Consider the following 12,928-nt stretch of genomic DNA (forward strand, 5'->3'; position numbering starts at 1 on the left):
GCAGAGGTCGATTTGCCGCCGTCCTCACAGCGGGGTAAGTCGGCTCGGATACGTTGAATTCAGCTACGCTATTCGCATAGCTGAATTTGCGTATCTTAAATCGACCCCGCCCCCCGTAGTGAGGACGTAGCCTTGACATAAGGCCATGGAGGTGCAGCTAGTCGGAGCCTGTGCCGATTGCCTGATATTCACCAATTTTACCATATTCACCATATTGCCTTATGCTGCCAATTTTATCCTCCTCGCTGCTGGGCGCTGCTGGACCCCCACTCAGAATGAGATAGCCTTGGAGTGCCTGCCTTGGCACCACAATGGTGATGGGCCTGCTGGAATTCTGGACATGCATTTTGCAGTATGTACCTCAAGCACTGAGAAGTTAAAAAAAATAAAAGCTCCAAACTCTTCAGCACAGAACTGGACTGTCCCCTTCCTTCTGTTCACACAGATTCTAGGAAACTTGGATCCTCACCACCTGCCCCTCCCTTTCCTCCACATCTTCCCTAACTGGTATATTGCTGCCCAGACACGTTGCCTCTGTTTGCCTGGAACAAACCCACACAGCTGGGAAAAGTTCTGTGGCACTTTTGGACTGATCTGGAGGGGTTGGCTAAGGGTTCTAAGCCTCAGGTTTGGAGGTACCAACACTCCTCAGGTAGATAAACTGATTACTTCCTTACACAACACGCTGGTAACCTGTGGAACTCACTGCCAAGCTATATCATTGACACCAAGAGTTTAGCAGGATTTAAAACAGGATTAGACATTTATATGACTAATAACATCCATAGTGACCTTATATAGGATAAAGCAACCATTTGACAGGGGCTCGGGAAAAAACATCGCATGGGCAGGCTACATGGTGCATGTTCCTCTGGAGCATCTGGTACTGGTCCCTGTTAGAGACAGGATACTGGGTTAGACGGGCCATCGGTCTCGCTCAGTAGGACTATTCGGATAGTCCTGTGTCATCGGGTGGCTGCATGTCAGCAGTGCCATTGGCAGGGGCGCTTGGGGAATCAGTGCGCCGAGATCACTGCCAGCATTGTGGCACCGTTTCCCTGTGCTACCCCGGTGTGTCGGTCGGTACCCACCGGTGGGCTCTTGTCTTCTACTGAGGCTAGGTCTACACTACCCGCCTGAATCGGCGGGTAGAAATCGACCTCTCGGGGATAGAATTATCGCGTCTCGTCGGGACGCGAGAATCGATCCCCGAATCGACGCTCTTACTCCACCAGCAGAGGTGGGAGTAAGCGCCGTCGACGGGAAGCCGCGGAGGTCGATTTTGCCACCGTCCTTACAGCGGGGTAAGTCGGCTGCGATACGTCGAATTCAGCTAGGCTATTCGCGTAGCTGAATTTGCGTATCTTAAATCGACCCCCCCCTGTAGTGAAGATGAGATCTCGAACCCTTTGGGGCAGGGCCTGTCTTGTCCTGTGTCTGCACAGCGCCTGGCCGTGGCTGGGGCTGCTGGAAATAAGCAGTGGGGCTCCGAGGGAGCTGATGGCAAGGGAGGCAGGGCAGATCAAGGCAGCTGCTTCAGCTCAGCCCTTCCTTGCCGGCAGAGGGCAGGGCCCCTTTCCCTGCATCCCCGTCCCGGCTCCCTGCACCTCCAGCCGGGGGGTTAACCAGACCCACGCGAAAGAGGAAGAGAGAAGCGGCCGAGCAGCCAGGAGGAGGGAGCGGAGGCTGGGGAGAGGGGGCGAGCGAGCGAGCCCAGAGGCGGAACTGCCGAGCCAGCCGCCGCCGCCGCCTTACCCTGCCCGGCTCGCTCCGGCACAGAGACCCGGCTGCCCCGGCGTCCTGAGCCGAGCCTCCCCGACCGCGCTCCGCCTCCAGCCCCGGCAGCGGCTCCCGCGGCCCCGCAGCAGAGGCAGCGATGCAGGCGCTGGCCCTGGCCCTCTGTGCCCTGCAGCTGTGCCCAGCGGTGCTGGGCGGCCGGTGGGGGCAGCCCTTCCTGGTGGAGAGGCCTCAGTCCCGGCGGCTGAGCAAGGTAAGGGGTCTGCACCCCACCCGGGGACGGGGCAGGGGCTGTGGAGTGGGGCAGACGCAGGTTCCTAAGGGCCCATGGGCTCTAGCCCACACGTGCCAAGTGTCGGAGCCTGCTAAGTATCAGAGGGGGAGCCGTGTTAGTCTGGATCTGTAAAAAGCAACAGAGAGTCCTGTGGCACCTTTAAGACTAGTGTCCTGACTGCCTGGGGCGGGCTGGCCTGTGTGGACGGTGAGCCGGTGCGGGGGAACGAGGTCCCAGCCCTGGGCAGCAGCCGGAGCGGGAGAGCTGGGTGGGAAATGGTTTTCCTGCCTGGCCGGAATTTTCCAGGTCTCCCAAATTGGTCCCCTCCTGCTCGGCTGACCAGATAGCAAGTGTCAAAAATCGGGACAGGAGCTGGTGGGGGGGAGTAATAGGTGCCTATGTGAGAAAAAGACCCCAAAATCAGGACTGTCCCTATAAAATCGGGACATCTGGTCAACCTACCTCCTGCATCGGGACCAGGATCCGAAATTGCCAATGGCGATTTCGCACACTGACAGTGGGAGAAGAATTCCCGTCGGGTCAGTCGAGACATCGTGTTTCGATCGTTTCGACACGTTTCGATTTTGACCTTTTTTTTTTTTTTTTTTTTTTTTCCTTTTTTTTTTTTTTTTTTTGTAAAACCTTTTTTGGGGTATAAATTAACAAACCGTTTGGAAGGAAAAGTCAAGTGTGGCTTTAATGAAAAGCCCTTTCTAAGAGCCGGCTCTGTATCATTATGATTTCTGAAGGCTGAAGGGGAGCAGGGACTCTTAGCGTGAGGAGCAGGACTGCATACCCACCTGTCACCCTTGGCAGCACGGGGCTATACGCCCACTTCTGTCCCCAGGAGAGGAGTGGTGAGCGCTGGCCTGGATTCCTACGGGCGTAGCACCCTGCTTGCTTGTGTGGGAGCAGGGCTGCTTGCCAGCCTGTAACCCGGTGCTGCTCACAATGATCTCGAATCCCTGCGGCCCTGCACCTTGTGGAGTTGTTTACACCTGTGCCAAGCAGGTGTGAATTGCTGCCGTCCTGATGGGGCAGTGTGCCGAGCTCCTGTTCTGTGGGTACAAATGATGGCATCAGGTGGAGAATCAGACCCCACAGGCTTTGCCCTTCTGTGCGCTGGCACTGCCTGTGTCCATGGCCAGAGAGGGTCTCCGTAGTGGTGGTTTGGTGACATGGATGCTTGTCCACCAGGAGCTGGACCAAGGTCCCTCAGCCATCCCCGCATACTATGGATAACTGCGGCCTGAGCTGTTCCTAATGGCTGTCCCGTTCCTTACCTGCCTCCTGGAGTCCTTGCCATTGGGACCATAACTCAGACATGAACTAGATTGCATTGTTATTGAATCTGTGCAATAACAGCCCTGTGACCTCAGGAGAGCCAGCACAGAGACCAGGCACAGGAGCTGCCTTATCTGGGCCGTGCTCAACTTTCAGTTCTCATTTTGTTCTTTTAAATCTCAGTTCTGCTTTTGCAGCAACCACCTCACCAGCCAAAGTCGTGAGAGGCTGGAGAGAGTTCTGGGGGGGTGAGAGATCTCCCCAGAGCCAGAGGCTCTGTCCGAAAACTCGCGGCTAGGCAGAGAAGCATGTAACTCTTTGCACAGAGGCTGCAGAACGGACATGGAGGCATGGAGACATGAGGGGTGCAGCTTGGGAAGGGAGGTGCAGAGATGTCTGTAACCCCCCTTTATGCTCTCCTGATATGGGGCTGTGCTTTGGATTTGTCTCAGCCTGAAATTCGGCAGCTTTAGGCCTGTTCTAAATGACGCCGGTTGCCAGTGACCCCCAAGGAGCCCAGAAAGGAGCAGGGGTGTCTGGGGCTGGCTTGCAGGGCGGAGCGATTGTGTGGAAGAGCTGCTCCGCTGGCATTACACCTCATTGATGTGACCCCCCCTCAGGTGGCTATGCCAGGGATAGAGCCACTCCGTGCTGCCAGGCCGGGGTTTCAGTGTGTGCCAGACCATTATACAAGCGTATCTAGTCAAAAGCAAACATTGAATCGATACTGAGGGCCTGATTCACTTTTATACTGAGGCCACTTTATACCGCTGTGGCAGTGAAAAGGTGCCTCCAATTACCCATTACCTGGGCTATAACTCTGGTGGAAGCAGCATTTCCCTACTTTCCCCTATAGCCCCCACCTGTCAGAACAATTACTGCGTGCTTCTTCTGAGCTCACATTGGTCAGTTCACTCGTGTCCCCTCCCAGGGAGCTGGGCTTATTTTAGTTATCCAAGAGGACAAAACCTTGTCTCTTGCTTGTTCAGACTCATGTTTGCACTCTAACTAAGTCAATGGCTTTAGTGATAAAGCTTCAAACTTAACCTGGACTTTTGTCCCTTTGATGTGGCTGGAGAAATGTTATTTAGAAGGAGCAGAGTTATCCATGACTCAGACTGAGGCACTCTGAGTAGGCAGCACAAGATGTTCCATGGAAATCCTAAGCAGCCCATGATCTGGGTGGCCCGAAACCTCTGACTGCCAGAAGCTGGGCCTGGATGACAGGAGATGGACCACTTAATAATTGCCCCATTCTGTTCATTCCCTCTGACGCATCTGGCACCATCCACGGTCAGAAGACAGGATGCTGGCCTAGATGGACCATTGGTTTGACCCACTGTGGCCATTCTTATGTTCTTATATTGAAGGTGTGAATCTATAGAGATACACTCACTCCAGCAGAACGCTACATGCTGAAATTTTCTAGGACTAGACAGAGGTGGGCTACTGGGACAAGTTCTCCTCTTGGTGACATGTTGGCAATCCCACTGACATCAGTGGGATGGAACCGACTGTAAATCAGAGGGGTTGCCCCCGCAGAACCAGTCTGTCCCAATACGGGAGCAAGGTATGCTGATGAGTCCATGTGAGGGGATGTCCAATGAAACTATGGTTGCTTCTGCTGTACCTGTCCTGTGGATAAATAGACTTTGGTTTCGAATGATTTGTCTACACACAGAAGTTGCACTGGTTTGAATGAAATTGGTTTTAATTTGATTTAGCCCCAGTCGTGCACACGAAGTTGTGTTGGTTTGAACTGGAGGTGTGACTTTATACCAGTTCAGTTAAACCAGTGCAGCTTTGTGCATGGATGCTCTTATACCAGCTTAAATCTGGTTTATATTGGTGTAATTTGTGTTGGTAAATTTACAGGTACAAGCTGAACTGACCAAAACAGTTTTAAACTAATATAAGAGTTTGTGCACAAAAGTTGGTGCATTGGTGTAACAAAACTGATTTAAGTGAAACTAGTACAACTTCTGGGTGTAGATAAGCCCGTACGGCAAACCACTGTAGATACTCTTCTGGTGGTTTAGCTTGCACCTGTTAATTTACCAACACCAGCTAACCTGGTATTGAACCAGATTTAAATCAGTTTAAGACTGTCCACACACAAAGCTGCACTGATCTAACTAAATCAGTATAAAACCACACCTTCAATTACACTGGTGCTAGTGTGTGTGTAGACTAGGCCATATATACTCAGTTCAGAACCTGTTAATAAAACGAGCTCTCTGAGTTTCAGAGTCTAGTGTTTGTTGGTGACGTCAGCGACGAATGTGCTGTTTCTACACACACATTAAATCTGGGAGATGCATGTTTTTATAAGCATTGTTCAATAGGAAACTTGGAAATGCCAGATAGAGGAGCAAGTGTTGGGCTCAAATGTATTAAAAGGCTTTATAATTATTGCCTGAGGAGAGTTTCTAAAATGCCCGATGGATTTAGGATCCCAGAGGCAATGGCATTTGTGCTCCTAAATCCCTTGGGAGCTTTTGAAAATCTCCTCCTGAAATGTTAGAACAGTGTTACCATTTCTTCAGCATTTGACAGAGACCATTTAACCCTTTCCTTCGCTCAATCCTGTAGGTTGGTGGCTTCTCGTGGCAGAACTGTGGCAATGGGACCGATCCCTTTGTGATTAAGAGTCTGTCCGTAGCCCCGGATCCGATCTACATCCCCGGGAACCTGAAAGTCAGCGTGGAGGTTTCCAGTGAAGCTGACATCGGCTCCCCTCTGAAGGTATGTGAAACAGGCAAGCCCGCCAGAGAGGCCTCTTCAGACACAGGATCTGCCCATTAACGTGCTGTGGAGTGCTGGGAAAGAACGTGCCCAAAGCCACCACAGCACCTGGCCCCGGCGGCCTTTCGATTCTCTGAAATGCCCAACAGGTGTGAATAAACGGGGATTGCTAGACCTGGGGCGTGTTTCCAGCCCCAGACCTTCCACTGCTGCAGTCGGTTTCCAGGGCCCAGAGTTTCTTATTCTGGCTTGGTCTGTGCACGGTCTGGCTGTTGGGCGGCAACTTTTCACTGAAACGGGTCAGTGCAACCCCTAGGATGCAGTTATATGGGCAGAAAGGTGCTCGTACCACAATAGCTATTCCCCTCCCTTCAGGAAAGTTAAAGCAGCCCATTGATTGGTGTGTAGTCACTCCCTTGTGACTTCCCACCCCCGCTCCTTGCCCCCCGGGCCCGGCCTGCGAAGTGGAACTGGGTAAGCTCCAAGCTGCTCCCACCTCCCGCTCCCTGGAGCAACCTGGCGGCGTCTGTGTTAGGCTGGGGTGATGAATGAGGCTCTGAGGGAACGCAGCCAAGTCTGAGGAAGGCGGGCACCGAAACTTCCACGGCCAGATTGGCAAATCCTGGGCACCCGCAGATCCCAGCGAAGCCAGCGGGAGCTGCTGAGCGCTCAGCGCCGTTGAGAATAAGGCCGAGGGTTTTAGATGCGGTGAGCTCCAACGGGGGCCGTTTCCTTGATCTTTCCTCGCCCAGGTGGGGAATGATTTCACCGAGCTAAAGGCCACAAACGGGTGTTCAGAGAATGAGGAAACACAGGGGGAGGGAGTGAGAGGAAGGAGGGAACACAGAAGCAATGAGAAGGGGGATGCTGGTGGGCAGAGAAATCGGAGACTCTGAGTTGGGGAGTCAGATTAAGGTCAGGAGGAGGAGAAGAGACAAGGGGAAACCTTCATCGGAAATTGAAACGAGAGAAGAGGAAGCGGGGGAGGGATAGGATACCAGGAGATGCAGAGGGGCAGGTGGGAGATGCCTCTCTACCAGGTGACCCCCCTCCCCAGAACACCAGCCAGGGGGAGCAGACCCATTACCCACCCCCAAATGCCAGACTAGGCTCCTGATTGCGGAGACACCGATAACTAACAGAATCCCTTCCTTAAAGCTCCTCCACATGTGCACAGCACCTGCTGCAGCTGGGGGGGTGGGGCCCTCCTGAGCCCACACGCCTTCCTGGGACCCCCGGCAGAGGGTCTGGCCTTTAGAGATTAGTGACCCGCACCGCCCAGGCTGCAAACACGGCTGCGGGGTGGGCATTGCAGGGCGTGTGCCCCTTGGAGGGGGCGGGAGGGCTATGGCGAAGGCTGCAGCAGCCGGCTCAGCTGTTCCTGAGCCTTGCTGAAAGCGGAAGGGCTGCTGGTGGCTCTGGTTCACCAAGTTCCCCCGCCGTGCGAGCTGGATCATGGGATGGTGTGGGCGGCAGGGGGAGGCAGGCCTTGCTACAGGGCTCCCTTCCCATCAGGGACACTGCGAGCCCCGGCCTGCCCTTCTTCGTGTCAGTGTGGCGGGCGAGGGCTTGGCCAGATGGGGGCAGTTACACCCACTCTGCCCTGGGCCCTGATCTGCAGGGGCAGGACTTTGATGCAGGGTGTTAACCAGCCCGCAGCCCCGCCTGCAGAGCCAGTGCTGACGGGGTGATGATGTTATTTCCCAAGAGTGTGCGTAGCGAGTGATAGCAGGCCTGATTCTCCCCTGCTCTTTACATCTGGGCAAGGTCACTGCCAGCGCTGGGCTGAGCCAGTGGAATTCCCCTTTGCTAGCCTGGCACGCCCAACTACCTCTGGCCTAACCGAGGACGCAGGGCGTGACCTGTCCTGGCTGCAGCAGGCAGAGAGGTGGCTGCTGGGATTCAGGGCAGGAAGAAACCGGGGCTGACTCAAGGACACAGCTGTGATTGCAGAAGTTATAGAAGAACTAGTCCGCCTTTCACCCCTGCCTCTCAAGTGCTTCCTGTCCCTCAGCCGGGCAGCTGCCACAGTGCCAAACACCCAGCAAGGCGAAACAGGAATTGCTGCCCAGGCCAGTACATTTCTGTTCCGCTTCTTTTATTTAGTGGAATGTGGCTCTGGATCGACTTTCTGCTGCTCCTTGTGGTGGTTTATCACGCTGCTGCTCATGCCAAAGAATCAGAGAGGGTCAAATTCTGCCCTGGAGTTCGGCGGGAGCTGTGTGCCGGCACCTCCAAGGGCAAGACTTTGCAGCCTTTACTGCTCTTCGCATCGCTGTTATTTCATGTTTGTGTTGTGGTAATGCTTGGAAGTTGCCTAGATCGAGATCCCGCTGTGTTAGGGGCGCCACAGAGAGATCGTGAGGGTTTCAAATCTGGGTAGAGTCATGTGTTTTTTCGGGAACAGAATTAAAGAGGATGGGTCTCCGTTGAGCTGTTCTGAATAGGAAACCTACGGCCCGGTGAAGGTTTCCCCAGGTGTTTTTGTTCCTAAAAATATCTTGCATTGTGCCCTAAGAACTCAGCACTTTGCAGACATAGGGCTGGTTTCTGATCTGTCCATCTGGAGTAGTACCAGTGCCTTCAGTTTAGGAAAGTGCTTTTCCAGCCTGGAAGAGCTTACAATCTAAAACCACCAAGAGAAACCAAGACGGGCCATGGGCCAATTGGTCAGGAAAGCTGGTGCATGGCAAGGTTACAGAGGAAGGCTTCCTGGAGCAGGAGAAGGGTGGAGGGGAGACCGTACCAGCTGGGATTCTCTGGTACGTGATGTGTGCAACCCTTTGTCCCAGGCGGTGTTTACCGTGGAAAAGAAGATCGTTGACATATGGATAAAGATCCCCTGTGTGGACCAGATTGGGAGCTGCACGTATGATGGCCTTTGCGGAATGCTGGACAACGTCATCCCCCCCGGATCACCATGCCCAGAGCCTCTGCTCAGCTACGGCATCCCCTGTCACTGCCCCTTCAAACAGGTAAGCGCTAAGCCAGCCATTTTCCGCATGTTCCTTGTCAGGACCTCCTGCTTCCCGTCTAGCCACGAGCCAGCAGGGAGCCTCCTGTCACATAGTGACATGGAAAGGGCAGTGTGGTCACAACCCCTAAGTCCAGGACCCCTGCTCAGCATGGCAGCCCTCCTCTCCCCGTGCCCTCTCCGTCAGCTATCTGTGTGCTGGGGAAGGGGCTTTGTGAGTAAATAAAAATAAATTAATGGAGATATCCTATCTCCTAGAACTGGAAGGGACCTTAGGTCATCGAGTCCAGCCCCCTGCCTTCACTAGCAAGACCAAGTACTGATTTTGCCCCAGATCCCTAAGTGGCCCTCTCAAGGATTGAACTTACAACCCTGGGTTTAGCAGGCCAATGCTCAAACCACTGAGCTATCCCTCCACCCAAAGTACTTGGAGGAGAGAGAATAGAAATCGGCAGCTGAGAGAAGGGGGTGTTAGAGGGCAGCATGTCTGTTGGCTGGATTCTCCATTGCCTTACAGCCCGGGGGTCAGGTCAGAGGAACTGGCTGTTGGTGGAGACAGGGTCCTGAACTAGATGGACCTGTTCTGACCCAATCCAAAGCACCCGCTTTGCACACACGGTGCAAGGCAGTGGGGAATCAGGCAGAGTCTGGGTCCAGCAGGCCCACGCCAGGGAGGTCTGGGCTTTGCCTCCCCATCCCTGGGGGCATTCTGCAGCCGTTGTGGGTCAGCAGCGCAGGAAGGCCCCCGGAGTTGTGGGCTAGGCTGGGAGCGAGGGAGTCCCTGAGGAGGGGCTCAGTCGCTGTGTGATCACTGGATCTTCTTGCACTTCGACTGGCCGAAGAAAGATGGTTCCAGACGGATTTGATGGGGTGTCCGCTCGCTTTGATCGCTGCTGCCACCTGGGGGCTGTTTGTAACATTGCTGGGAAACACTGCCCCAAAGGCAGCTGGACTCGCTCTGGCCTGGGAAAGTCTCCCAGATCAGGGGCAGGGAGTAACTTGCCTGCAGTGGTGAAGCTGGCTGGAGTGGAGAAAGTCGCCTTCCGGACACTGCCAGAGCCAGTCGTACTGAGCTAGCCCGGACAGTGGAAATGGGGCCCAGGAACATAGGGGAATACAGGCAGACACCCACAGGTGCTGAGATCTCTGAACCAAGCAGAGAGGCTGATCTGGAAATCACTGGGCAGTGGGCTGCAGGGTGGGGAAGTAATTAGTGATCAGTAGTTATGGATATTCGAACATGCTTGATTTGTTCATCTTGATAATGACTGCGATTCCACAAGAGGTGCAGGGCAGGGAGCAGATGGGGGTAGAATCTGAAAGCTTGGTGGGGTCACCCCTCAGTGGGCTTGTACCTTGGGGCAGGAGAGGCCGGTGGTGGGGTGAGGCGGGAGCTGCTGTGTGCTAACATCTTGGCATCTGTTTCTCTCCTCAGGGCTCCTACTCCCTGCCATCCAGTGAGTTCTACTTGCCCATCATACAGTTGCCCTCCTGGCTGACTAATGGCGACTACCGCATCCAGGTTGTCCTGAGCAACGATGCCAAGCAGCTCGCCTGTGTCAAGGTGGCCTTGTCCCTCCACTCCGAGTGAGGCTGGCCAGCCCTGCCCGACCACAAGCCCACCCCCCGCTGCAGACTGCCGCGTTTCCTTTCTCTTCCCGCTGGCAGAGACACACCCCGGAGCCGGTTGGCAGCTCTCTTCCTCCTTCCGCTGCCTCTTGCTGTCGCCGGCCCTCACACAGCTGCTGCTTGCCCTTTCCTGCCTCTATTCGCCCTTCTCCCTCTCAGGAAAAAATGGCCAATGGAGGGGGGGATGGCGGGGAGAGGCCTTTGTCTTCTATGCAGGGTGGACTTAGAGGTGGGCAAGGCTGGCAAATGCCAGCGGGGCCCTCTCTGGTTGGGTCCCTCCTGATTCAAAGCCTCTTGAAGTCAATAGGAGCCTTTCCAAGGGCTCCGGCTCCTAGCAAGGAGACTTGAGAGAGTCTTCGTCGCAGTGCCTACAATTGCAGCCCCACTTGTTGCCTTTCCCAGCGGGGCTTAGAGCCCTTCCCTCCACCCCTGTTCATGCTGTTCTGGAGAGCAGCGTCCCTCTTCTGGTCCTGGTCGGCTGCGCACCATTCACCATGCCAGCTTTGGGCAGATTCCCTGAAGTCAATAGAAAACACACCCACCCCCCGGAGGGATCAGGCCCACAGGGAGGCACACAGCACTAAACAGAACTTCCCATCGCAGTTTCTGTTTGAGTCCCAGCTGCGCTTTGCTGGGGAACGCCCCACACTGCAGCGCTATGTGCTGGATGGCCGTATGGGTCTCTTCTGCCCCTGACTTCTCTGATCCTAGGAAATATCAGGTTAAACTGCTGGCTCGGGTCTAATGCTGACACTTTCCGTCATATCCTAGTGGTGGCTCCAACTTTCCGGAGCTCCGTTCCAGGCCAGAATGTTCCCTATGCGCACTCTCGCCTTGAGAGAGTCGTATCGCTGTGCTACAAACCAGCCTTAAGGGGGGGGGGGGGGGTCTAGTTTGATTATTTTCCCACATATGTAATGAAATTGCATTTTTCATGTTGCTTAATGCTCCCTTCTCCCCCCTCCAGTCAGTAACAATGGGAGGGCCTGGTAGCCCTCTAGTTGACTGGTGTTAAACAAAATGGGGTTTCACAATATTCCACCCATTGAGTGGCCTAGTTAACCTCTACCGTCCCAGGGGGTTTTGCCATCTGTGGGCTAGGGTGTGGGGCTGTTTTTGTGTGTCTGGGTTTTTTTTTTTAAATATCACACAGGGAATTTTAGAAAACAAAATTGAAGGAAGAAAACAAAAAGAAATAATGCTTTTAAACAATCAGTTGGAAAAAGGAAAAAAGGCTTAGAGCTGGCTGCCTCTCTCTGCAATGTGGCGGTCGGTTGCCGGTCAGGAGTGCCGTCTTGTATACTTTGAGGGTGCAAGCCCTCTCCAGGAATGTGCACCCCGACACTTGACTGGAGAAATGACATGTTCATTCTTACTGGCCACTTCTGGAGACAGGATACTGAGCTAGATGGACCATTGGTCTATCTTGGGGTGGCACTTCTTATGTGTCTGAGTCAACCTGGGCAGCAGCAGCAGGAAACCTGTCAACACGAATCGCTGTACAGCTAGCACTGAATTCTCTGACAACAAATAACCTTCCTAAACGGGACCACGCTGGACCAGATCTATTCCGAAGAAGTCATTGCTTATGGTAATGTAAGGAGAGCCGGGAGGGTGGGCATCGCCAGCCAAAGAGACAGATCTTCAACAGCATGAACATTATCTCTCTCCCATGTCTGCATGAAAAAAAGAAAAGAGGAACAAACCAAGAAAGGTACTAATATTCTCACTACCAGGGGACCAAATGACTCATTCTGCTCTGGGCTTCTGTGACTCTAAAAAGGATGTGGTTGTGATGGCTTGAACCAAAGGAACAATTTGATTGGCTGATGAGGATTCCAAGCAGTGTAATTATGAAACTGAAAATCACCTGACTCTGAACTTCTCGACCCCAGTGTTGGAGTGACCATTTCTTAAAGGTGCTAACCCATGGTGAGGCAGGCGGTCACACCGCCATGTCCTGGGCAGAGGAACAAATGAGTTTAGAACCTCGTAGGTTTGCAGCTGGCATATTTAGCAGCTACAGCAAAGGAATGGGGCACCCAAAAATGTGCTGATCGGACTCTTGGTTCATCGGTCTTGACAGGCTTTAGGGAGCAGAGTCTCTGTTTGGCGTAAATTGTTGTAGCTCAGGATGTGCCCCTGGAAATAGGGAGTCGGGACCCTAATCCGGTGTACTCTGGGCTGTTGATTTGTTCACTTTGGGTGCGATTCTGCACTGTTAAGTCAATGGGAACTTTGCTGTTGATTTCAATGGGTATGGGATCAAATTGCTTGGGTGGTGT

General features: G+C 53.7%; 1 protein-coding gene across 1 annotated transcript; it reads left to right on the forward strand.

Annotated features, from left to right (window-relative positions):
• The first annotated feature begins 1,523 nt into the window (after positions 1 to 1,523).
• Positions 1,524 to 11,775, forward strand: GM2A (GM2 ganglioside activator). Its single transcript, XM_024217072.3, has 4 exons — positions 1,524 to 1,990; positions 5,888 to 6,040; positions 8,833 to 9,015; positions 10,450 to 11,775. Exons 1-4 carry the CDS (start codon positions 1,877 to 1,879, stop codon positions 10,603 to 10,605), a joined length of 606 nt encoding a protein of 201 aa, XP_024072840.1. The 5' UTR covers positions 1,524 to 1,876; the 3' UTR covers positions 10,606 to 11,775.
• The last annotated feature ends 1,153 nt before the right edge of the window (positions 11,776 to 12,928 follow it).

This window comes from Terrapene carolina, unplaced genomic scaffold (assembly GCF_002925995.2).
Source record: "Terrapene carolina triunguis isolate 2854851 unplaced genomic scaffold, T_m_triunguis-2.0 Scaffold629, whole genome shotgun sequence".
In the NCBI taxonomy this organism is placed as follows: Eukaryota; Metazoa; Chordata; order Testudines; family Emydidae; genus Terrapene; species Terrapene triunguis.